The sequence below is a fragment of the Myotis myotis genome, unplaced genomic scaffold, assembly GCF_014108235.1.
Source record: "Myotis myotis isolate mMyoMyo1 unplaced genomic scaffold, mMyoMyo1.p scaffold_m19_p_1, whole genome shotgun sequence".
NCBI lineage: Eukaryota > Metazoa > Chordata > Mammalia > Chiroptera > Vespertilionidae > Myotis > Myotis myotis.
Window position 1 is genome coordinate 94,965,940 of NW_023416313.1, and position 26,059 is coordinate 94,991,998.

Genomic DNA, 26,059 nt, shown 5'->3' on the forward strand with positions numbered 1-26,059 from the left:
TCAGAAGAAAACACTCTCATTTAACAATGGTTAAACTTCACAGATTATTTCAGAAATATGAATGCATGCTGGCCAGATCACTTAGGAAACCACCCACTTCACTTCTTAAATAATTTTCCCAAGTAATGAAAGTTATTCCTGAGGTTCTCCATGCTACTCACATCTGACCCTAGTAAAGTTCAAAGTTATCTAAACAAAACAGTATTTCTTTATTCTTGTTTGTTACTTCCTCCATCCATAAAATAAGGAAAGGAGAGAAAACTGGGTGGAATAGCAAAATCAATATATTATTTGCTTCCATCTAGCAATCTAAATTAGGATTGGTAAACTTTCCCATTCATTTACCAGAATATCCTTGTTTACCCCCTGGAGTAAATATTTATGCCCATAAATCTAATGAAAATATGACTTTTGGAAGGAAAGGTATTACAAAGAAAGCAATGAATAAAAAGCAAATTTTAGTGACAAAAGTCCTATTAAATAAAACTTAACATTTTTAAAATTTATTTTTCAATTACAGTTGATATACAATATTATATTAATTTCATGCGTACAATGTAGTGGTTAGATAGTACTTATTATATACCTTATGACACAACATTTTATTTAAAAAAACTTTTAGCCTGACCAGTGTGACTCTGTGGTTGAGCGTCAATCTATGAACCAAGGACATGCCAGGGGGTTGTGGACTCAATCCCCAGTCGGGGGGCATGCAGAAAACAGCCAATCAATGATTCCCTTTCATCATTTAAGTTTCTATCTCTCTCTCCCTCTCTGAAATCAATAAAAATATTTTTAAATAAAAAATTTAAAAAAATTTTAAATTTCAAATGATATCACAAATTTCTTTTTAATCCTTACCAAAGGATGTTTTTTAATGCCTTTTTAGAGAGAGAGAAAGGGAGAGAGGGAAGGAGAGACAGACAGACAGACAAAGAAAGAAACATCGATGTGAGAGAGAAACACTGATGGGTTGCCTCCCGTACTTGCCCAACCAGGGATGGAACATGCAACTTGCGTATGTGCCCTGACCAAGAAGAATGGAACCCACAACCTTTTGGTGAATGGGGCGATGCTCCAACCAACTGACCCACCCCGCAAGAACTATCAAAGATTTCTTAAGCAAAAACAAAACAAAACAAAAAACCTTTAACATGGGAAAAATCTTAAATGATTTCTACTAAGTGAAAGAAACAAATCTGAAAGGGCTACATACAGTATAATTCCAATTATGTGATATTCTAGAAAAGGCAAAACTTGGGAGACAGTAAAAAGATCAGTGGTTCTCTTTTGTCTTGGTGGCAGAAGCAAGATGACGAAGGGGACAGCTCTTAGATCTATGGAAGCTGTGAGATCAGAGAGCAAACCACTGCCCAAAGATTGGAGAGAAAGGCAGATAGACACAGAGAACCCCAATATACCTCTGGAGAAATCTCCATAGAAACCAGTATCAGAGTAGGAAAATCTCAAGTGTAATCAACAAATTGCTGAAGGTTCAGTGTGGACAAGTCTGAGAGATAAAAACTCCAAGACGACTGAGTCATAGGGGAGCCCTCAAACTTTTTTGAATTTTAGCTCCAGGAGCTCTACCAAGTCTTCACAGTAAACATCAGAGCATAACCTGCTGAGGTTATACCAGAGATAAAGTCCCTAGGTAAGGGATATACCCAACTCCCTACCTCCACCCCCACTGCCCTAACAGCAGCATCCTGTCCGACCTAAGTGGGGGATGTAAGAATCACTTGTGAAGTTCATAATCCGAGAGCACAGGCTAATCGAAAGACTACAGAATGCTCCTCCAACCCCCAATGCCTTACCACTGCATTACTAAAGGCCTACTTACCATAGTTCCTTTTATGCAGGAAATCTTATCATCCTTTCTACAAAAACTTACAAGGCATACTAACATCATCAGAACCAGAGGCAGGTTCTCTGGCAGGATTGTTGGTGTTATCAGAACAGGAACTTTTAAAACTATGATTAACAGGCTAAGGATTTTAATATAAAAAAAAACAGATGGCACGCCAAAACTGGTTTGGCTCAGTGGATAGAGCGTCGGCCTGTGGACTGAAAGGTCCCAGGTTCGATTCCGGTCAAGGGCATGTACCTGGGTTGCAGGCACATCCCCAGTGGGGGATGTGCAGGAGGCAGCTGATCGATGTTTCTGTCTCATCGATGTTTCTAACTCTCTATCTCTCTCCCTTCCTCTTTGTAAAAAATCAATAAAATATATTTTTTAAAAAAAACAGATGGCATGCAAGAACAGATGGGTAAGCCCTATCTGGTTTGGCTCAATGGGTACAGTGTTGACCTGTGGACTGAAGGGTCCCAGGTTCGATTCTGGTCAAGGGCACATATCCGGGTTGTGGGCTCAAGCCCCAGTTGGGGGCGTGCAGGAGGTATCCAATCAGTGATTCTCTCTCATCATTGATGTTTCAATCTCTCTCTCCCTATCCTTTCCTCTTTCTGAAATCAATTCTATACAATAAAAGCCTAATATAATATGCTAAGTGTGTGACCATTTGTTCGACCAGTCGCTATGACGCACACTGACCACCAGGAGGGAGATGCTCTGACTGGTAGGTTAGTTTGCTGCTGGGGTCCGGCCGATCAGGACTGGGAGAGACGGGCCGGACATGCCCTGGAGCCCTCAAACAGTTCCTCCCTGGCCCCGATCATGCACAAGTGGGGTCCCACAGCCTAGCCTGTGCCCTCTCGCAACCCGGGAACCCTTGGGGGATGTCGCAGAGCCAGTTTTGGCCCAATCCCCACAGGCCAGGCCAAGGGACCCCACTGGTGCATGAATCCGTGCATCGGGCCTCTAGTAAAAATATGTTTTAGATAAAAAAGAACAGATGGGTAATGTAAGCAGAGAGAAGGAAATTATAAAAGAGAATAAAAAGGAATGGTTGAGATTAAAAAACAACAACACTGTAGCCCTGTTCAGTTGCTCAGTGGTTAGAGCATCAGCCTGCAGACCCAAGGGTTTGATTCCCAGTAAAAGGGACGAACCTTGGTTGCAGGTTCCCCAGTTCTGGTGGGGGTGCATGTGGGAGGCAACCAATCGCTGTGTCTCTCTCATGTCAATGTTTCTCTCTCTCCCTTCCTTCTCCTTCCCTTTCTCTCTCTCTAAAAATTAATGGGGAAAAATATCCTCGGGTGAGGATTAAAAACAAAATAAAAAACAACACTGTAACAAAAATAAAGAATTCCTTTGATGTGCTCATTAGTAGACTGGGCATGGCTGCTGGAGTTACCAGAGCATAAACCTTTTTTATTTTTTTTAATTTACTGATGGTCCTAGCTGGTTTGGTTCAGTGGATAAAGCATCAGCCTGCAGACTGAAAGGTCCCAGGTTGGATTCTGGTCATGGGCATATGCCTGGTTGTGGGCTTGATCGCCAGTAGGGGGCGTGTAGGGGGCAGCCAATCAATGATTCTCTCTCATCACTGATGTTTCTATCTCTCTCTCTCCCTCTCCCTTCCTCTTTGAACCAATAAAAATATACCTAAAAATATATATATCCTATATAATACAGATAATATGCAAATTAACCCTTACACCCTAAGAGGACAACCAAGATGGTGGCACAGGTAAACACCTGAACTTGCTGCTGTGCACAACCACATTAAAACTACAACTAAAGGACAAAACGAGTATCATCCAGAACCATGGGAGGCTGGCTGAGTGGAAATTATACAACTAGAAGGAAAGAGAAAAGCGCATTGAATCCGGTAGGAGGTGCAGAGTTGTGGAAGTGTGGAGGTACAGAGGTGCACGCAAAAGGGGCTGGCAGACTGTTGTCTTTTTAAATCAGGAGGGAAATACAGCTCCTGATTGACGTGAACTCTAGTTCCGGGTGAGAATCTGGGGACCAAGACTCATACGGAGAGAAACTGGACTGTCTGGCATCAGGCCGGAATGCGAGGGCGGCTTTCTCGCAGAGGTGCTTGCAGTGGTCATTGTTCCTGCACGGGGCTGCAGGACACAGAGACCCAGGAACCTATCCAGGGCAGGCCCGACAGGCAACCACTGCTGTTTGCTCCACCCTGGTGATTCCCTGAGACCCCGCCCCACCCAATTTACAACCCCACCCAAGCTGTTCACAGAGGCTTTTATATACGAATGGCCTGGCTTTTCTCCACCTAAAAACCTGTCAAACTGGAGCTGGGTCAGAGAACCCCAGAGCTTCCAAAAGAAGGCCTAAGGTTCATCAGCAGCCTGTATTGCTTCACAGCTGCGCTTAATCTGGGCACCTCCAAACCCCAAACAAAGAGGAGGAATCTGCAGATCTCTCCGTAGCTCCTGCTGGGTGGCCTCAGGCAGTGGCTGACTTTGCACCTCCTTAGAGATCCAAGAGTCAGTGTACCCAGTGGTCAGAGTGAGACCATCCAGATTACAACTCTTCACATCCATAAGAGACACACTCAGGGGGCAGATTCATTGAGCACCAAAGCCCCACTGAAGCAACTCCTGCCCCATAAGGGTATCTCCAGCACAGTTCTCCCATTGTAGACACAACTGGTCCTCACAGCCAATTGGCCTGGAGGTCAATTCCTCCCAGTGATACCTACAACAATAAAGGCTTAACTACAACAAGACTGCACAAAGCCCACAGAGGGGTGCACCAAGAGTGTCCACCTCAGGTAATTAAGGAGGCTGAGCCACTGGGCCCTATAGGACACCTAGCACACAAAGCCACTCTATCAATACAGGGAAGCAGCCAAAATGTGGAGACAAAGAAACAGGTCACAAATGAAAGAAATGGAGGGAAGCAAACTACCGGATACAGAGTTCAAAACCACGGTTATAAGGTTACTCAAGAATCTTCTAGAAACCTCTGAGAAATTTAGTGAGACCCTCAAGGATATGAAAAAGGACCAATCAAAAATTAAGCATACACTGACTGAAATAAAGAATATTATACAGACTCCCAACAGCAGACAATAGGAGCGCAAGAATCAAGTCAACGATTTGAAATGCAAAGAAGCAAAAAACACCCAACCGGAAAAGCAAAAAGAAAAAAGAATACAAAAATAAGAAGACAGTGTAAGGAGACTCTGGGACAACTTCAAGCCTACCAACATCCGAATTATAGGGGTGCCAGAAGAAGAGAGAGAGCAAGATATTGAAAATCTATTTGAAGAAATAATGACAGAAAACTTCCCTTACCTGGTGAAAGAAATAGACTTACAAGTCCAGGAAGCGCAGAGAACCCCAAACAAAAGGAATTCAAAGAGGACCACACCAAGACACATCATAATTAAAATGCCAAGAGCAAAAGACAAAAAGAGAATCTTAAAAGCAGCAAGAGAGAAACAGTCAGTTACCTACAAGGGAGTACCCATACAACTGTCAGCTGATTTCTCAACAGAAACTTTACAAGCCAGAAGGGAGTGGCAAGAAATATTCAAAGTGATGAATAGCAAGAACCTACAACCAAGATTACTTTATCCAGCAAAGCTATCATTCAGAATTGAAGGTCAGATAAAGAGCTTCACCGATAAGGAAAAGCTAAAGGAGTTCATCACCACCAAACCTGTATTATATGAAATGATGAAAGGTATCCTTTAAGACAGCCGTGGGCAAACTACGGCCCGCGGGCCGGATGCGGCCCATTTGAAATGAATAAAACTAAAAAAAAAGAAAAAAAAGACTGTACCCTTTTATGTAGTGATGTTTACTTTGAATTTATATTAGTTCACACAAACACTCCATCCATGCTTTTGTTCCGGCCCTCCGGTCCAGTTTAAGAACCCATTGTGGCCCACGAGTCAAAAAGTTTGCCCACCCCTGCTTTAAGAAGAGGAAGAAGAAGAAAAAGGTAAAGATACAAATTATGAACAACAAATACACATCTATCAACAATTGAATCTGAAAATCAAGTGAATAATCTGATGAACAGAATGAACTGGTGATTATAATAGAGTCAGGGGCATAGAAAGGGAGTGGACTGGCTATTCTTGTGGGGGAAAGGGGTGAGGGGGATGCAGGAAGAGACTGGACAAAAATCGTGCACCTATGGATGAGGACAGTGGGTGGGGAGTGAGGGAGGAGGGTGGGGTGGGAACTGGGTGGAGGGGAGTTATGGGGGGGAAAAAGAGGAACAAATGTAATAATCTGAACAATAAAGATTTAATTAATAAAAAAAGTTAATTAATTAAAGTTACACTCAATTTGCAATTTAAATGTGCTCTACTAATATGAACCATGGTGTTTTAAAAGAGCCCTGCAGCACAGAGTAACATTCAGCCTTACATTCCCTGATCTATCCATTTCCACAGCAGCAGGTGAGTGTGGTGAACGAAGAAAATGACACTGTTCTCCTAAAAGAAATTTATGACTCAAGTGTTCTACAATCCAAATCACTCAAGACCTCACCAGATTATTTATCTTAATCTACCAGGGCTGATCTGATTGTGACATTAGCCCTTTTTAAATCAGTTGATGAGAGCTGATCAGATTCTGAAGCCTGGAAAACACATGAGAATGAAAGGCAAAATATGTACATATACATGTGTGAGAATATAAGTATATGTAAGTCATCATGGAATAACTACAGAACTCCAGTCCTGTGTGATACATCAAGAAATGTGTCCTGAGATGAAGATTGCAATGTTCAACAGAATGGACTATGAATAGATTACATTCATATTAGCCTGTAAAATATTAATCAAAGCAGTCTAATGACATTCATTAAAGACAGGCTGACTTTAATATACCAATAGAACAAAAACAAATTTCAGGAAAAGATTCAATTATATATAAATATTTAGTATATGATAAGGAAGGATTCCAAACCAGTAGCGAAAAACTGAGACTATTTAATAATGGTACTAGAAAAACTGGTTAGTAATTTGGGAAAAAGTATCTTATACAAAATAAAAATAAAAATCTAGATGGATTACTTTAAAGAAGTACTTAAAAATTAAAATAATCTGCCCTAGCCAGTTTGGCTCAGTCAATAGAGCGCTGGCCTGCGGACCAAAGGGTCCTGGATTGGGTTCTGGTCAAGGGCATATACCTTGGTTGCAGGCTCCTCTCTGGCCCAGGCCGTTTTCGGGGCGCATGCAGGAAGCAACCAATCGATGTGCTTCTCTCACATCGGTGTTTCTCTCTGTCTTTCCCTCTCTCTTCCACTCTCCCTAAAAATGAATGGGAAAATATCCTCAAGTGAGGATTAACCATAAAAAAATAAATAATCTAAAAAGCTGGAAGAAAATATTTTAAAAATATTTATATAAGTTTAAGGAAGGAAAGAGTTTGCTAAGCATCAAAAAGTAAAAAAAATCAGAGAAGGCAAAGGCAGATTTAGTTTTTCAAATTTATACTTCTATGACAATTTGAAGCCGTTAAAATGTATTCAATCAAAGTCTAGTCACCTCAATTATTCTCCATATTACCCCCATCTCTCTCTGGACTGTTTTAATTACCTTCTAATGGTCTCCCTGCTGTCATACTTGACTGTCTACAGTCTATCTACAATAAAGCAGCCAATGTTACATCTAAGTTCAGAACCTCAATGGCTCACTTTTCACTCAACCTAAATAACAAAGTCCTTTCACTGGCTTACCTAACCCTATTGGCCCTCACATGGCCTCATCACTTACTGCATTCTACCGCCCCCCGCCCCCGCCCGACCCTTGTTTACTCTGTCCCAGCCACCTGTCCCTGTATCTATTCGTTTTTCTATTAACCATGTGATAATAATCTTGATAATATTTAACATTCACAAAGTAATACTTACTATGAGCCAGACATTGTTCTAATTGCTTTACATATATTTTCTCATTCAATTCCAATAGCTACTTCCTTCACTTTACAGATGATGAAATTGAGGTTAATTAATCTGTCCTTAGAGCTGTCAGTTAGGTAAGTGGTGAAGCCAGAATTCAAAATCACAGGTGAACAAAGCCTACTCCACAGCCCAAATTCAAACCTCAGTGATATTTTCCCACTGCTTATCTTTATTTAACATTCTTCAGAAACAAGTATAATATAAATAGAAGGTAGGTTAAGGACTAAGATATAGAAATACCCAGTGCTTGATATAGAGTTAGAGAGGTTGGGAACCAGGACGCTGGGAATGAAAATACTTCTTAAAGGTAAAAGTCAGCACATAATTTGTTATTATATAAACAAAATATGACATTTAAAACTTACTTTTTCTGTAGTAACAGTCAAAGAAGGAACCAATGCAGGTGATGGTTCTGGTTGCTTCTTATGTTTTTGTTTGTGTTTATCCTTTTCCTTATATTTCTAAAAATGAATAGAAGTAAAATCCAATTTAAATAACAAGCACAAGATGAGATTTTTAAAAATAATTGTTTAGTATTTGAAATGTTAACAAATACTTGTCAAAAACTATAAAATCACTTCTAATGACAATTCATATATAAACAAGATCAGTAGTATATTTACATAATAGCATTACTATATATTGAAATCCAATATAATATCCAATATAATATGCAAATCAACCAAACGGCTGAACGACTGGTCACTATGACATGCATTGATTACCAGGAAGCAGACGCTCGATGCAGGAGCTGCCCCCTGGTGGTCAGTGCGCCAGAAGCCAGGCTCACTGCTGGTGAGCATAGTGGCAGGAGCCTCTCCCACCTCCACGGCAGCACTAAGAATGTCTGACTGCCGGCTTAGGCCCACAACCCACGGGGAACAGGCCTAACCCGGCAGCTGGACATCCCCCGAGGTCTCCCGGACTGCAAGAGGGTGCAGGCTGGGCTGAGGGGAAGGACCCCCCCCCCCGTATGAATTTCATGCACAGGGTCTCTAGTATAATAATACTAGTATAAGTTATTTAAAGTGACTTCAGCTTCCTTCTCCTTGAACAAGATAAAATATAAGTAACTGAAGTCTACAATTATTTGCTACATTTATATCTGGCTAACTATTTCATTTTTTTCCTCATTAAAAACAAAATACTTTTGTGTATCTTTTATAAATAGAACTTTAAAATTTACATAGCACACTGACATGCATTTTTCGCATTAGAATAGTGTCAAATTCTCCTTCAACATGCATTAAATTCTATGGCCCACAAACTAGAAACCAGAACAAGAAATCTTCCTAGGCTTATTCAGAAAATAAATGATTCAGTTATCACTAACAAAAATAATTTAAAGTTATGGTTTGCTGCTTTACTTTGAAGTCCTAACATACTCTCCTGATAGACCAAGTGGAGAATGAGGCCCTACATTCTGAGGTACCCCAGCCTACAGCCAGTACCAACTAGGCCCAGGCATGTGTATAAGATGATCTTGAACCATCTAACCAGCTGAATGTAGTCCCATGAATATATCTAGCTATTACCACGTGGGGAAAACATTAATGTTCCTGCTAAGCCACTAAAAATTGTGAGGTGGTTTATCAAGCAACAGTATATAAGCAAAACAAGACTAGAATTCACAAATGGGTCATGGGAGTTAAAGAAAGTACAAATTAAAAGTAACGCACATTAGGTTTTGTTGGGCTATTTTTGTATTCACCAAATAACAAATATAATTATACAATATAATTTTAAATACGAGGTTCAAATGATCCTGGTCTATTAAGTTCTATATCAATATTTTTCACCCATAAAGATAATAAAGGAACCTTTTCTACCTTTATTCATGTTCTACTTCCCATACTGGTTTTATTCTGAAAGGATACAAGAGCTGGGATAATTGAATAATGAATGATCCTGAATAACAAGGTAAACAAACTCTAAAAAACTTGAAAAGCACATGAGAATAAAAGGCAAAGAAAGCACACACATATACATGTGTGAGAATGTAATTAAATGTAAGTCCTCATGGAATATTACAAAACTCTGGTCTGTATGATACATCAAGAAATGTATTCTGAGCCCAGCCAGTGTGGCTCAATAGTTGAACCAGGAGGTTCACGGTTCAATTCCTACTCAGGGCATATGCCCGTGTTGAGGGCTTGATTCCCAGTGTGGGGCGTGCAGGAGGCAGCCAGTCAATGATTCTCTCTCATCATTGATGTTTATCTCTCTCTCTCTCCCTCTTCCTTCCTCTCTTGAAATCAATAAAAATACTATTTTTTAAAATGTATCCTGAGATGAGGATTGCAAATGTTCATGGAAACAGACTGTGAATAAATTATATTCATCTTATTAGCCTGTAAAATATGAATCGAAACAGTCTAATGACATTCACTAAAGACATAGAACAAAAGGAAATTTCAGCCCTCGCCAGTTTGGCTCAGTGGAGAAGCTTTGGGCTGCAGACCAAAGGGTCCCAAGGTTCAATTCCACCCAAGGGCACATACCCGGGTTGCAGGCTCAATCTCCAGTGTGGGGGGTGCAGGAGGCAGCCAATCAATGATTCTTTCTCATCACTGATATTTCTATCTCTCTCTCCCTCTCCCTTCCTGTCTGAAATCAATAAAAATATATTTAAAAAAACAAACAAAAGGAAATTCCAGGAAAAGACTCAATTAAATATCAATATATATTAAGTATATGATATGAAAGGATTCCAGGGAAAGACTGAAATTATTTAATAATAGTACTAGAAAAACTCGCAATTTGGGGAAAATTACCTTATACAAAATAAAATCCAGGATTATTTTAAAGAGTCAAGTAGAAATTAAAATAATCTAAGAGGTTAGGAGAAAATATCTTAGTAGTCTAACTTTTTAAGAAGGAAGGACTTTTCTATGTTTTCTAGAGTAAAAAATCAGAAAGGGAAAAGGCAGGTGTGGGGATTCAGAATAAGTCACCCCAAGATGTGCCTCTGGTATGTGACTGTTTTGAGCTAAAGGCAACTTTAGCCTCTGGCTCAAGAGAAACTTCTGCCCCTCCCTTAACTACCTAGAAGAGCCTGAATTAAAAGCCTTGTCCCTAACAAAAGATTATTAGAGATAAACTCTTTTGACCTAGCTAAGGGCAAGGTAAACTTCTATTTATTAACATCTGTTCTTCTTATCATCCTGCAATGACCCTTTGAAGACCCCAAGGCACCTTACCTATCCCTGGCTCAAAATGTCTTATATACTCATTTTCCCTTTCTATTCATGTGGGACCTATACTCTCACATGTATAAGTGATTCCCATATATACATATGTATTAAACTTGGTTATTTCCTCTTGCTAATGTCTCATATCTATTTAATTATTAGGCCAGCTGAAAGAATCCTGTGGGCAAAGGTAAGTTTCTTCCTTTCCCAGATAAGGTTTATTCAAGAAATTACCTAAATTACAGTACAGTAAATGTTTAGAGCAGTGATGGCGAACCTTTTGAGCTCAGCGTGTCAGCATTTTGAAAAACCCTAACTTAACTCTGGTGCCGTGTCACATATAGAAGTTTTTTGATATTTGCAACCATAGTAAAACAAAGACTTACATTTTTGATATTTATTTTATATATTTAAATGCCATTTAACAAAGAAAAATCAACCAAAAAAATGAGTTCCCGTGTCACCTCTGACACGCGTGTCATAGGTTCGCCATCACTGGTCTAGAGAGCCTCCCAAGCATGAACAAGATGACAAAAAGTTGAATGGCAAAGAAACTACATCCCCAAAATAAACAATATAAAAAGCATAACATGAATAAGATAAATATCTCAATCTAGGAGTAAATATAACTCAGCATAAAGATATTTCTCAAAACTGCCCATGCTAAATGAAACTTAATTATTCAAACTTAAGTTCAAACAAAGCTCAAAAAGGAGATGTTAAATAAAGAAAGGTTAAAAATAACAAAAACAAAAAATACCTTGGGATATGCAGAACCAAAGTAATTTAAAAGCAAAAACATTAGTAAATTAAATAAAATTAGTAAATAAAATAAAAGCAGCAAAGAAAAGAATATATACTGTTAAAAAATAAAAGTACTGCTAAAAGAAAGGCATGAAATAATCACAGTGATACAAATGAGAAAAACAGCAGATATTAAAACAGTTAGAGAGGAACTACAAAAAAACAAAGATAGCCCTGGCCAGTGGCTAAATGGGTTGGTGCATCATCCGGTACACCAAAAAGGGTGTGAATTCAATTCCCAGACAGGACACACACCTAGGTTGTGGGGTCGATCCCCGGTCAGGGCACGTATGAAAGGCAACTAACCAGTTTCTCTTTCATATCAATGTTTCTGTCTCTCTCTTTTTAACTCTCTTTCTAAAATCAATAAAAACATATGCTCAGGTGAGGATTTTTTTAAAAGGAGTAAAAAAACAAAGATAATTAAACATAAGGATAATTTGTGCCCTTACAGTATTGAATTTAATAAATGGGGAACTGAAGATGTATTAAAACTTTTGTAAAAGGCCACAAAACAAAAATTGAAAAAAAATCCATTCCGAAAAATTCTGTTAGAAAATGTTTAACGGTAAGAATTATTGGAGTTAAACTTAATAGAATGCAAAAGGGAAAAAAGTATGTGTAAGGGAGGGAGAAGAGAGATTGGCTTTAGTCCTCTCCCTAGCAATATTCCAGACCCAGTTCAAATTCATAGGAGGAAAAAATGTGACCCAATGATATTATATACAGCCAAGACATAATCTGAAAATTAAGGCAAGAAGGAATCACTTTGCATTATGAAAAAAATCAGGATACAGCCCCTAATATCTTATTCTTGAAAAAAAATACTTGACAATAAAACTGAGCCAATTTAAGAGATGATATACAGAATTAAGTGGAGAAATGTGGTAAAAGGACTGGTAGTGACAGTGACCACCTAACAAATTTAAATTAAATACAGAACAAATGCCTAACTGATTCTGAGGATTATGTTTACACAATATAATGTTACAAACCTGAAAAATAGAAAGGAAATGTCTTTAAAAACAAACAAATTGGGTAGCAGGAAACCAGAGGAGCATGGGGATACTATTAGTCTTTCATAGCAGGAGATCAATATTGATTTTGAAGCATGCAGTTAAAACAAAACATAAGTTTGCCACCAAACAGTAATTACACACAAATCCCTTCTTGTAGACAAAGTCCCTGGGTTTCTTTAGCTAATTACCCTCTGATAGCCTCATAAAAGTAGCCCCATACTCCAGCTCAGAGGTGAACATGAGTGTATCTAAGTTGAATTGGCTATTGTTAAATTAACCATTAGAAAAACCTAGCCTCTGAACTTCTTATTCAAAAGATTATAAATTCCCTATTGCTCTAACAATATTCTGTTACAGCCAAGAGCATTTAAACTAGAAAGACAGTCTTACCTTTCAATGTTTTTTGTTTTTGTGTAACCTCTATTATTCAATTTAAAGGTATATATATTTAAGGAAATATCTCTTTTGGTAAGGAAATTTTATTTGAAGCTCAACAATGCTATCTATTTTACTTCACTTTCTTTTTCTTCTATATAGCCAAGTAGACCTTGATATTTTAAATTTTTTATAGCATTATATGATTTTAACAAAATAATTTTTATCTATTGAACCATCTTTTTTATCTCTGTACAGAAAAAACATTTGGAATGTTAACTTAGTAGTAATGGCTATTTCTAGATGGTAGATTCTGGAATGAGTTTTTAAAAAATTAACTTGCATTTTTAAAAATGTATAATTACCAATAGCTTAAGAACAGACTAAAATGAAATAGACAGCCGAAACCGGTTTGGCTCAGTGGATAGAGCGTCGGCCTGCGGACTGAAAGGTCCCAGGTTCGATTCCGGTCAAGGGCATGTACCTTGGTTGCGGGCACATCCCCAGTAGGAGATGTGCAGGAGGCAGCTGATCGATGTTTCTCTCTCATCGATGTTTCTAACTCTCTATCTCTCTCCCTTCCTCTCTGTAAAAAAAAATCAATAAAATATATTAAAAAAAATAATAATAAAAAAATAAAATGAAATAGACAGCTAGCTGTTAAGCAAAACCATTTATTTTTCTTTTTTTTTAAAAAAAATGTTTTTATTTATTTCAGAGAGGAAAGGAGAGGAAGAAAAATACAGAAACATCAATGATAAGAATCATCAATCGGCTGCCTCCTGCACACCTCCTACTAGGGATCAAGCCTGAAACCCGGGTATGTGCCTTGATCAGGAATTGAACTGTAAACTCCTGGGTCATGGGTTGATGCTCAATCACTGAGCAACACCGGCTGGGCCCATTTCTTTTTCTTACTCAAAATATAACTAGATATTTCCCAGTTTCGCAGTTAGATGTGGCCATTTAATTGAATTCTGGCCAAAAGCAATCTGAAAGAAAAGTAACCTGTGTCACCTCTAGGCCTGGTTCTTAATAGCCTCGACTATTTAGTGTCCAAGCTCCTTCCTTTTTCCAGAGATGAATACAAATAAGCATGGCAACCATAGAAGCAACACTGAAAAGAAGGCTGAGCCATAAGATGAAAGGAACCTAGTTCCGGATTCATGGCTTGGAAATAAGCTGGCTGCCAATTGAGCACACCTGTTCTGCAAAGGCTATAATGAGACAAAGAAGGACCTAGCAATTCTACTTCTACGAATTTATCCCAATAAACCCAAAACAATAATTTGAAAATACATACACATGCATATGTACACTGCAGCCAAGATATAGAAGCAACCTAAGTGTCCACCAATAGATGAATAAATAAATAAGTGGTGCATATACACAATGGAATATGACTCAGCCATAAAAAAGAATTAAATCTTGACATCTGCAACAACCTGGATTGGACCTAGAGGGCATTGTGCTGAATCAAATAAGTTAAAGACAAAAAGACAAATGACGTATGAATTCACTTACACATGGAATCTAGAAAAATAAATGAACAAGCAGAACAGAAACAGGCTCACAGATACAAAGAACATTTTGACCGTTGCCAGATGGGAGGAGGGGATGGGGAGATGGAAAAGGTGAAGGGATTAAGAAGAACAGATTGAAACTAACAAAATAGAAACAGACTCATAGATACAGAGGGGTGAGGAGTACAAATTGGTAGTTACAGAACAGTCATAGAGATGTAAAGTACAGCATAGGGAATATAGTCAACAACACTGTAATAACTATGTATGGTGTCAGATTGGTACTAGATTTACTGGGGTGATCACTTCATAAGTTATATAAATGTCTCATCACTGGGTTGTATACCTGAAACTAATATTGTATGTCAACTGTAATTGGAAAAAAAAATGTTTTTTAAAGAAAAGATACCCTATGTTGTTTCTTGCCCTATGGCAGGCAAATGATTTAGCAGGGCAAAGCAAAATAATAAAATGGCAATTACGAGTAAACTGCAGAAATTGGGGGGAGAAAAACATTTTTTTCTGATAACATGGAAATGATCAAAATCAGTACCCAAAACAATCACCAAAAAAAGACCTAATTGTGAATACAAAAATAAACATTGTATCGAACCAAACATAATTTGAGAATTGTTATGTATTAGGAGACAATTCTGTATGTCTCTACTATTTCTGCATATCTTTTGAGTGAGGCAATGACTTGGTTGTTTTTCTGGACTATCAGAGCATCTGTGTTAAGAGCAATGAGTAGCCACACTTACTGTCCATTAAAAAAAGTTCAAATGCATTAAGCTCAGGGTTCCTCTACTGTAATACAACAGACTCTATGAGGAGATATCATCCGGTCTTCTCTGCATTACCCTATGGAAACTGGGTCTCAGGGGAACACAGAATTTTCCTGTCTGCTAACTACCCATATACCTATGGTAAAATCAAAGACCTCTTTCATAGTTCTTAACAACTTGGTAATGAGAATGTGATGCTGCTTTAGTCCTATTAGGGAGATTTCCCAAAGATAGATCCTCTCTCATGGGAAATGATAGTTGAGACCTTGGCTGGGATTTAGGCTCCTAGTGCCCAGACTGGGTTTACAACATTAACAGAGCATTTACAGTGTGATAAAGATGACCCACTGCCAAATAAAAAATCTAGGTTAATTCTTATAATTGGCACTGCCACCCTGAAAAATTCTCCCAGCCCTTACAGAACTAGGCACTTTACAAAACTAGGTGAAAACTTGAGAAATTATACTAGTAACAGGAGTAGCAGATGCCACAGATTAAGGAGAGCTATCTAAAACAGGTCCCTGCTATGTGAGCCAAGATTCAGTCAACCAGAGTGTACAAACTGGCTGATGAGTCAAGAGATTCCCAGGGCTGAAATAATTGGTTTCACCCTTGAGTATTGTGAGTGCTAAAAACAAGGAAAATTTATTTAGTTGACCCACAAGCAGCCATCATACCCTTCCAAATTCAAAGTAAATACAAGGCATATTTAATGGTGTGAAGCCACTCTGTACCCCCAAAATCTCTCACTCTTTATCAACCTCCTCACTCTTTAAGGCAATCTCAGTTGCTTTAAGAAAAGTGAATTGAGATGGGGATGAGGTTTCCCTGTCCCCAGGGAGGAATCAATCAATTGCACCCACCCAAGTAAGCTGGGGAATTTGGAGAGAGGAGAGACACAAATTTTTAAAGTTCTGTCACACAGAGATACCTAGATCATTATGCTACTTGGAGCCATGGAAGAAAAAGGCATCAGGATGCAGAGCAGAGATTAAAAGTGGGGTTAAGGAAGCTAACATGACTTTGTAGGCTGGGCCTTTCAGCAGCTAGCTGTACTTTTGTTACTTTTTATACATATCAAGGTAGAGCAGGAATTCATTTATCAGGAGTCACCAAACTATAGCACCCAAGCTAGCAATGATTTTTGCATCTTTTAAAGAGTTGTTTTAAAAAACGGAAGAATACGTGACAGAGATTGTATTATATCTATAAAGACCGAAATAATTATCTGATTCTTTACAGATAATTAGGGTTGCAAACCCTTGTGTTGTATACTTATCATTACCCATCTTATAAGTGCCAAAGGGTATTCTCCCAATCAGAAGATGCTAATCAAACAGAGAAACTGCTCCCCAAATCACTTTGCTTTCCTGGGAGGTCCAACAGAAACAAAACAGAATTACAAGAGGACAAAGGGAAACCACAACCTTGATTAAGAACTTAAAGTACCAGGGATTTATGTAATATCTCAACACAAAAGCCCTGCTAGGCCAGTGGCAAAAGGTTAACAGAAATTGGAGGCATATAATAAATTATTATTAACTGAGTTTAGTCATTGCTATTATAGCCACTGCTATTACAGACTAAATCCATTACATAAAGCGATGGTACTTAGCTGGTTGTCTTGGACACTGCTAATAACTTCTTTGCCATTCCTCCCATACTCAGGGATCAAGATCAGTTCATATGCATGTTTCAAGGCCGCCATTAGAAGTTTATATGTAGTACTTCCCCAAGAAAACCTAAATTTCCTTGCCATTTGTCACCAACAGGCATATCAAAATTTAGTGCAAGTATCTCTATCTGATTTCCAGAGCTTTCACTATTGGTTGTAAATTAGCAGCATGAGTCTCAACAGCTCTTACACTGATGGTATCACACCTCTCCCAGCAGGGCTGCTGAAAAATCCCAATAAAATTCAGAGACCTGCTCAGCAAGCAAAGTTTCTCTGAGAACTATGTGAGTAGATTTACAATGTCCAATCCCTCTTTTCAGACCCCCAACATAAAAAAAAAAAAAAAAAAAAAAAAAAAAAAAGGCTGAGCATCTTGCTGAACCTTTTAGGCAATTAGAGGCTGTATGTGATTCACTTGGACATTTTACTTGGAATTTTTTATCAGCTAATTAATAATAACTGATTATTAATGTTCATTGTAACTTCTCTCTGCCTGATAAGTATATCCATTTTCAATATTTAATACTAAAGCTTTTTCTTCCTTCAGGGATAAAAGTCCATCAGATATTATCCCTTTTCATGACTGCAGCAAAGTCCTTTTACTTCCATTAACATCTCATGCTCCGGTTTCATATTCCACCTATAGGTGTATGTAACTACTACATTGTATTCAATGCAACTAAAATAAAATTTTCTCCTTAGTTTCCTTTGCCCTAGGAGATGTATCCATAAACATACTGCTACAAGAGATGTCTGAGATTTTGCTGCCTATGGTTTCTTCTAGGATTTTTATGGTTTCTTGACTTACACTTAGGTCTTTTATCCATTTTGAGTTTATTCTGTATATGGGTAAGTTGGTGGTCTAGTTTCATTTTTTTGCATGTAGCTGTCCAATTTTCCCAATACCATTTATTGAAGAGACTGTCTTGATTGCATGCTCTTGCCTCCTTTGTCAAATATTAATTGACCGTAATGGCTTGGGTCGATTTGTGGGGTCTCTGTTCTGTTTGTCCACCATACCTTAAATTTTAATGTGATAAAATCAAACTCATCCATTCCTCCTTTTTATAATACTAACAAGCTTTTCCTAAAGTCCTTACTTGTACTTATGGTACCAGATCCCCAGTTAAGACAGCCTATAACCATCCATCACCTACAATACACCTTTTCCCTTGTCCTACCACTCCCAATCAGATCCCAGGCCGTATAGATTTTATTCCTTTAGCTTCTTGAATATTATTCCCCCATATCTGTCCATTCCTATAGCCATTAAACCCTGTTTAGCCTTCATTACTTTTACTCTGATTCAGGCTAATATACTTAAGGAGCATAGTATAGGTTCAAGAGCATAGACTTGGGAGCCAGATTACAGGGGTTCCCATTCAGCTCTATTTTAATAACTATATTAGTTGTTCAAGCTGTTCAACCGCTCACTATGATGTGCGCTGACCACCAGGGGGCAGCATGAAACAAAAGAAGGCCCCGGCTGGCAGCTGGGGGAAGGCCAGCAGCTGAAAGGCCCCGATCGCCAACCAGACCTAGGGACCCTATATATGTACGAATTTCATGCACTGGTCCTCTAGTTACATTTAAAGTACTTGGCACAGTGTCTAACATGTAGTAGATACTACACACATTAGTTATTGTTGCTTTGTTATCATTGTAGTCATCATCATTCTACAAACTGTCTCCTAATTTCAATCACTCATTAAGTAAAAATATTATTTATCGGGCACATAAGCACAAAGGTTAATAAAACTTATAAAGGCAAATAAGACTTATGAAGAAATTCCATTGTTTTAATGAGGAAAATATATAAAATTTAGATAAATGCTATAAATAAAGCTATCAGTCATCACAGTGGTTCCCAAATTCTGTCACCTCATACAACACTGGTGAATAGTCTTCCTCATCCATTACTAAATACAAACTCCCCTTATTGGGGTTCCATAAATGGCCGCAACCTGTGTTCACCCTTATCATTTCTACCCCATTACCCCATGTCCTTTCAAGAAACTGAACCTTCTCTATGTTTAAACGCTGAACTTTCTGATTTTTTTTTACTTGTCATTGAGAACACTGTACCTGCATAACTCCTTAAAACCACTAACATTGAAGACTTTTCTTAAATGCCACTTCTTCCATTTAGCATTTCCTACTGTCTCACAGGAAGCTTCTGCTAAATTCCCACAAACACTTTATTTTCCTCTGACTGTCCCTAGCTCACTCTGGATTACCTGTATATTTATTTTACCTGTATATTTATTTTATTCAGAAACCACTACAACTGTACACTTTTTAAAAACTCAACGGTGGTTACATGTGACAACTAAGGCTAAAAAGAAAGTAAGCCTACACAAGAATTTAGTAAAAACATCAATGGAGTGACTGATGTTACTACACAAAATCATTGGGTAACTATCCTCTTTCTAAGTACATTGTGCTAATAATTCATCAATTAAGATTAAACTATTAATACATCCATAATTATTTATCATAAAGATTTTATCAAGTCTACTTGATTCCTGAATGACTTAGTATAAATTCTTTCTTTTTTTAAATATATTTTTATTGATTTCAGAGAGGAAGTGAGAGAGATAGAAACATCAATGATGAGAGAGAATCATTGACTGGCTGCCTCGTGCATGCCCCCTACTGGGTGGGGATCAAGACCACAACCCAGGCATGTGCCCTTGACTAGAATCGAACCCGGGAACCTTCACTCTGCAGGCTAACGCTCTATCCACTGAGCCAAACCATCCAGGGCTTAGTATAAATTCTTTATGTATTATTGACTGACTTAAAACTTTTTAGTGCCCATATTTGAGAGTAATGCACTTCATGACAAAATACAAAATTAAATAAAAATCCTTGTAACTCAAAAACAAGTAACCTAATATTTATCCAGAAAACCTTAAATATGAACAAACAGGCTATAGCCATGCTGTCCAATGTACTTGCCACATGTGGCTATTTACATTTAACTTAATTAAAATTAAATATTCAGTAACGTGATACATTCAAAGAGCTCAATAGGCAGATGTGGCTAGTGGCTACTGTATTAAAGAACACAGTTACAGAACAGTTCCATCATTTCACAAAGTATTATTTGAAAGTGTGATCTAGAACATTATACTAAGTCAATAAAAATTTACATTTTATTTACTTCTTTTACTTTTCCTTTACTATAACTATCAAACAATAATCAGTACACAAAGTGTATCTAACAACAATCAGTCCCAATTAGGTAAACAAAAGAGGAAAACACCGAGTAACTTATAACCAAAGTACAAAACCACTACAGAGGGAAAAAAATTAGCAAGCATGTGGAGAAATCTGAACCTTGGTGGGAATGTAAAAAGGTACAGCTGCTATGGAAAACAGTTACAGTGGTTCTTCAAAAAATTAAATCTAGCAATTCCATTTCTAGGTATATACCAAAAAGAATTGAAAGCAGAGTTTTGAAGAGATATTTATACACAAATGTTCATAGCAGCATTTATGCACAAGAGCTAAAAAGTTGAAACAACCCAAGTGTCCAACAACAGATAAATGAATAAGCAAAATGTGCATGCAAAAGATCATTCAACCTTAAAAAGGAAGAAAACACTGACATATGCCACAACATGGATGAATCTTAAGGACAGTATGCTAAGCGAAATATGCCAGTCATAAAACAAATACTGTATGATTCCATTTATGAGGAATCTATAGTAGTCAAATTCCTACAAACAGAAAGTAGAATGGTGGTTGCCAGGGAATTGGGGGGCGGGGGAGAGAGTTAGTGTTTAATGGCTACAGAGTTTTGGTTTTGAAAGATGAAGAGTTCTGCAGATAGATGGTGGTGGTGATAGATGCACAACAATATGAATGTATTTAATGCCACAGAACTGTACACACTTAAGATAGTAAATTTTTATGTGGAGGGAAGAGTACTACAGAGAGGACCTAGGAGGCCATGTCATTATCACTTGCATAAGAAAAGTACAACAAGCTTAAACAGAGAAGTGTAAGTGGTTGGAGAGCTACCCTAAATAGTTTATTAATATGTTCTGTCTATATACTAAAACCCTTTTCGTCATCCATTCCCCTTGTTAGTTAAAATGCTACAAGTGAAAGTTTGAGACTGATTTGTTTCTGCTCTTGTCCATTTTTAAGGTGAAGGAAGAAATCACTTGCTTTTTAAAATACAGGTATTATAACACCAAGGATTTGGTAATGCTGATCTTTGGGGTGGAAAGCAGAAAGGTTGAGGGACTCAAGACAAAGGAAAGGGGCAGGAGCACCTGATACTGCAAGGGTGAGAAAGGGAGAGCAGTCAGAGGAGCCAGCCCCAGTGAAGTTGTTTTCTTCATACCACACAAATGTGGGAGATGCACCATAAACCTTGACAATTGCAGAGTTTAGGAGACTGCTGTGAGGTATCTTGGGCCCACTTGATAAAGCAGGCTCCATCTTGCTAACCTGAGTCATTATGTGCCATGTTCTAGGCTTTTCTTAATACAGTAGTTCTCCTGTCCCTTATCTGTGATTTTATTTTCTATGATTTCAGTTACCCATGGTCAACCACACTCCAAAAATATGAAATGAAAAAATTCCAAAAATAAATAATTCATATGCTTTATATTGTACTCAGTAGCGGTTCTGAGTAGCAAGATGAAATCTCATACCATCCTGCTGTGCCCTGGATGTGAATCATCCCTTTGCCCAGCATCTCCACACTGTATATGCTTAGTAACTGTCTAGTCCAGTGGTCGGCAAACTCATTAGTCAACAGAGCCAAATATGTACAGTACAACGATTGAAATTTCTTTTGAGAGCCAAATTTTTTAAACTTAAACTATATAGGTAGGTACATTGTTATTAACTTAATTAGGGTACTCCTAAGGCTTAGGAAGAGCCACACTCAAGGGGCCAAAGAGCCGCATGTGGCTCGCGAGCCGCAGTATGCCGACCACGGGGCTCTAGACTATCAGATTGACTATCAAGGTATTAGAGTGCTTGTGTTCAAGTAGCCCTCATTTTACCTAATAGCCCCAAACTGCAAGAGTAGTGATGCTGGCAACTTCAATTAGTTTCTTCTCCCTTCTATAACACTGAAACTCCACTTCAACAAATTCTTTAGCATTAAATCTGTGAAAGTTGACATAGTGAAGCCATTTCAAAATGAAGTTGGAACTGCCATTCCAGAGGATCTAACTGCCTTGTGTGTCTTATAGACTTGAATTGGGCCAGATCTTTGGATTGGGCCAAACCACCACTGTCTAACAAACAATTATTTGTAAAGCCAGAAAAAAGCAGACATCCTGATGATAAGAACTGATGAATGTGGACTCTCTAATCTGAAGAATCAGTAGCCAATCATGTGTATCTCAAGAGTGACACGGCTTACTAGCACCAATAGGAGTTTCTTCTGTTCGTGTAATTATTTATTCCTTTCCTTTTCTCATAAAATCTCCTTGTCCTCACTCTGTAACTGGAACATCATTTGAGAGTCAGCCTGAATCTGTGCCCCCCAAATTTCAATTCTTTGATTCCCCCCAAAAATGCTTCTTGCCTCTCCACTTTTTAATTTCAGGTTAATAAACCCAAAGAACATACATTTATTCTTATATTACTTGATCTTTCATATGCACCTAACACTGCTGAGCACTGACTGGCTTTCGTGAAATATTCCCTTTCCCTGCATTCCAAAATACCAGTCTCTCCTAACTTCCTCCTGTATCTATTGCTACTTCTTGATTTCTTCTGTAGATGCCCCCTGCCCTATTACTGAGAAAGGGAGAAAGGGCCCAAGCCCATTTGGCTCAGTGGACAGAGTTCTGGCCCTCAAACTGAATGGTCACAGGTTTGATTCTGGGTCAAGGGCACATACCTCGGTTGCAGGCTTAATTCCAGCCTTGGTCTGGGCAAGTGCAGGAGGCAACCAATCAATGTGTCTCTCTCACATCGATTTTTCTCTCTCTGTGTCTCTCCCACTCCTTTCCACTCTCTAAAAATCAATGGAAAAATATCCTCAGGTGAGGATTAACAAAAAAAAGGGAGAAAGGGAGGGAAGTTCTACTTTACAGTAGAAGGCCAATTTATGGATGACAGAATTAGAAAATCACCTTGCATCAAACTGCTTAAGTAAAATCTTCAATGAGTGCTAAGACTTGTGGGTGAAAAAATGATAAGAAACAATAGAGTTGCCCAATTCTCAAGGTGTGATAGCCAGCCTCCAAGATAGTTCCCAATGATCTTTGCCCCTAGGTCAGGGGTCCTTAAACCTTTTAAACAGGGGGCCAATTCACTGTCCCTCAGACCGTTGGGAGGGCCGGACTATAGTTTAAAAAAAAAACTATGAACAAATTCCTATGCACACTGCACATATCTTACTTTGAAGTAAAAAAACAAAACGGGAACAAATACAATATTTGTATTTGCATGTGGCCCACGGGCCGTAGTTTGAGGACCCCTGCCCTAGGTAGTATCCACTCACGTTGAACAGGCTGTACTATGCCACTAATAGATATTGCAAAAATGGTGGTGTGTCTTAAAAGTGGTTAAAATGGCAAATAATATTTATATATATTTTACTACCAATAAATAATTTAGGAAAAAAAAAAGGCATTATAAAAAGACAACATGTGACATCTTGTCACAAAAAAATAATGCAGCTTTCACCTTGCCCTCTCTTAGAGCATTCTCTGGGAAAAGGTAGGTGCCATGTTACAAGGACACTCAAGCAGCCCTATGCAAAGGTCCATGCAGAAAGAAACTAAGGTTCTTGATCAGCCAGCATCAACTTGCCAACCATGTGAATAAGCCATTTTGGGAGAATATCCTCAATTTTAGTCAAGCCTTTAAATAATTGAGTCTGGCCAACATCTTTGACTGCAATCTGACGAAAAACCTGAGCTAGAAATAACCAGCTAAATCCAAATTTCTTACCTACAAAAACTATAAGACAATAAATATTTATTATAGTTTTAAGCCACTAAAATTTAGGGTAATTTGTTATGCCGCAATAACAGGCTAGAGACATTGTTATGAGGAGTGGGATGCTACCATAACAACAACAACAACAAAAAAAAACTAAAAATATGGAATTAGGCAGTGGGCAGAAGCCCGAAGGACTTTCAGATTATGAATGAAAGCCTAATAAGCACTAAAGTCACTGTCAAGAATCCTTACGGCCTTTCAGGAGGCTGCTATAGAAAGCTTAAAGTGGGGGCAGGGAGGGGGGAAATGTAGTAACAAAGTTTAGCAACATTGTTTCTTATGGTAATATAGAAAACAGAAAAGGTATTTAATGAACTGTATGATTTACTTAAAAAGGAGATTTTCTAGATTATATAAAGGACTCTATTATCTGACTCCTCTGACTTTTTTGGTCCCTTGGCTTTGCGAGGAATGAGAAGGGCTGTTTTAAAGGCCACTTTCTCCTTTTGTCTCTTCTTCTGTACTTGATTCCATCAGTTCCTTTAGAGTCTTGACTCCAGAACCTATCCAGATTTTATCTTCATTCCCAGTATTTGGGAGACCTCTTGGGAGATGGATAAACATTGGCTGCTCTTTCATTGCATTAGAGGCCCAAAAAGCTAGCTGTCTGCAGGCCTCTTTGCCTCATCAGGTCTCACAGCCATTTCTTTAGTCTGTGTTTGCCACATGTCAGGAGAATATAACAGGTCAGTGCAGTGGATCTTATAAGATTATTATTCAGCAGTAAAGAGAGTGGACAGGGAGATTGTCTCTTTGAAATTCAGTCCTACATGGAGAGCATATCTCAGTCTATTAGGTCATCAGCCTGGAGTTTGTGGACAGAGCACATGTTTCCTTTTCGGGTACCCTGCAAAATCTGACCCCCTTGCCTTACACTTCAGTGTCTTGCCTTTTTCTCTTTCCAGCACTAGGCTGGGGATGTCAACAAACCCTGGCTCCCCCACATTTTGTATTTTTCTAAGTCTGTACACTTTGCTTCTGAAACTTGCTTTTCCTAGGGTCAGAATATCATCTTCTTTTGACTATAACTCATCTTTAGATGATAGAAAACTTCTGGTCGACTTATCCATGGAAGGGGTTTACTGGGCAACAGGAAATTTTTAAAGGAGAACACTGGTTAATGTATCACAATGCCATCCTCCTACTTAAAGAAGTGCCCATTTGAGCCACCAAGTGGAATGATCAGTAAGTCTTAGGGTGCTGAGATAGGGAGTGATCAGTAGAGTCTGACTGGTAAGTGATTGCAGTTGTCTTTCTGCTCTGCGTGGAGTGCTATGGTGTCTCTCAGGGGAAATGAGGCAATTTTGACCAACTTTCTAAAAATCATTCGATTTCGCCACATTCACAAAGTGTCTGAATTTATCCCAGGGAGAACACTGTCACAACGCGTATCTGTGAGGCTTTGACGAAACTAGCTTAGTGGTTCTCAACCTTCCTAATGCCACAACCCTTTAATACAGTTCCTCATGTTGTGGTGACCCCCAATTTCATTGTTACAAACTGAACATAATTAAAACATAGTGATTAATCACAAAAACAATATGTAATTATATATGTGTTTTCCGATGGTCTTAGGCGACCCCTGTGAAAGGGTCATTTGACTCCCAAAGGGGTCGCACCCACAGGTTAGAACCGCTGCTCTTGTTCATGCCAAATTGTTCGTCCTTTGCCAGTTCCTTCTCCTTCAAATATGATTGTGATACATCATATAGAAGGAACTTATGAATTTAATTGATGCCTCCATTTTTTGACTCTACCCTAATCTGTTATGGGTATGTCACTGCTGGTTTCATCATGCACATTTCCATGTATAAAAAATACATTCAAAATTTTAAATTATTAATCATTATTTTTATGATACTCCAAATCTGTTTTATATCTGCAAATTATGGGACTGTTGGATTA

The 26,059-nt window shown here is 38.4% G+C and overlaps 1 protein-coding gene across 12 annotated transcripts in view; it reads right to left on the bottom strand.

The window, feature by feature from the left end:
- Positions 1 to 26,059, bottom strand: part of MLLT10 (MLLT10 histone lysine methyltransferase DOT1L cofactor) — a 226,063-nt gene that overhangs the window by 88,610 nt on the left and 111,394 nt on the right. For all 12 annotated transcript variants that reach the window (XM_036345308.1, XM_036345292.1, XM_036345271.1 and 9 more), the window contains one exon: positions 8,164 to 8,259. In XM_036345308.1, coding sequence (XP_036201201.1) covers positions 8,164 to 8,259 — 96 coding nt within the window. The remainder of the gene's footprint in view (positions 1 to 8,163; positions 8,260 to 26,059) is intronic.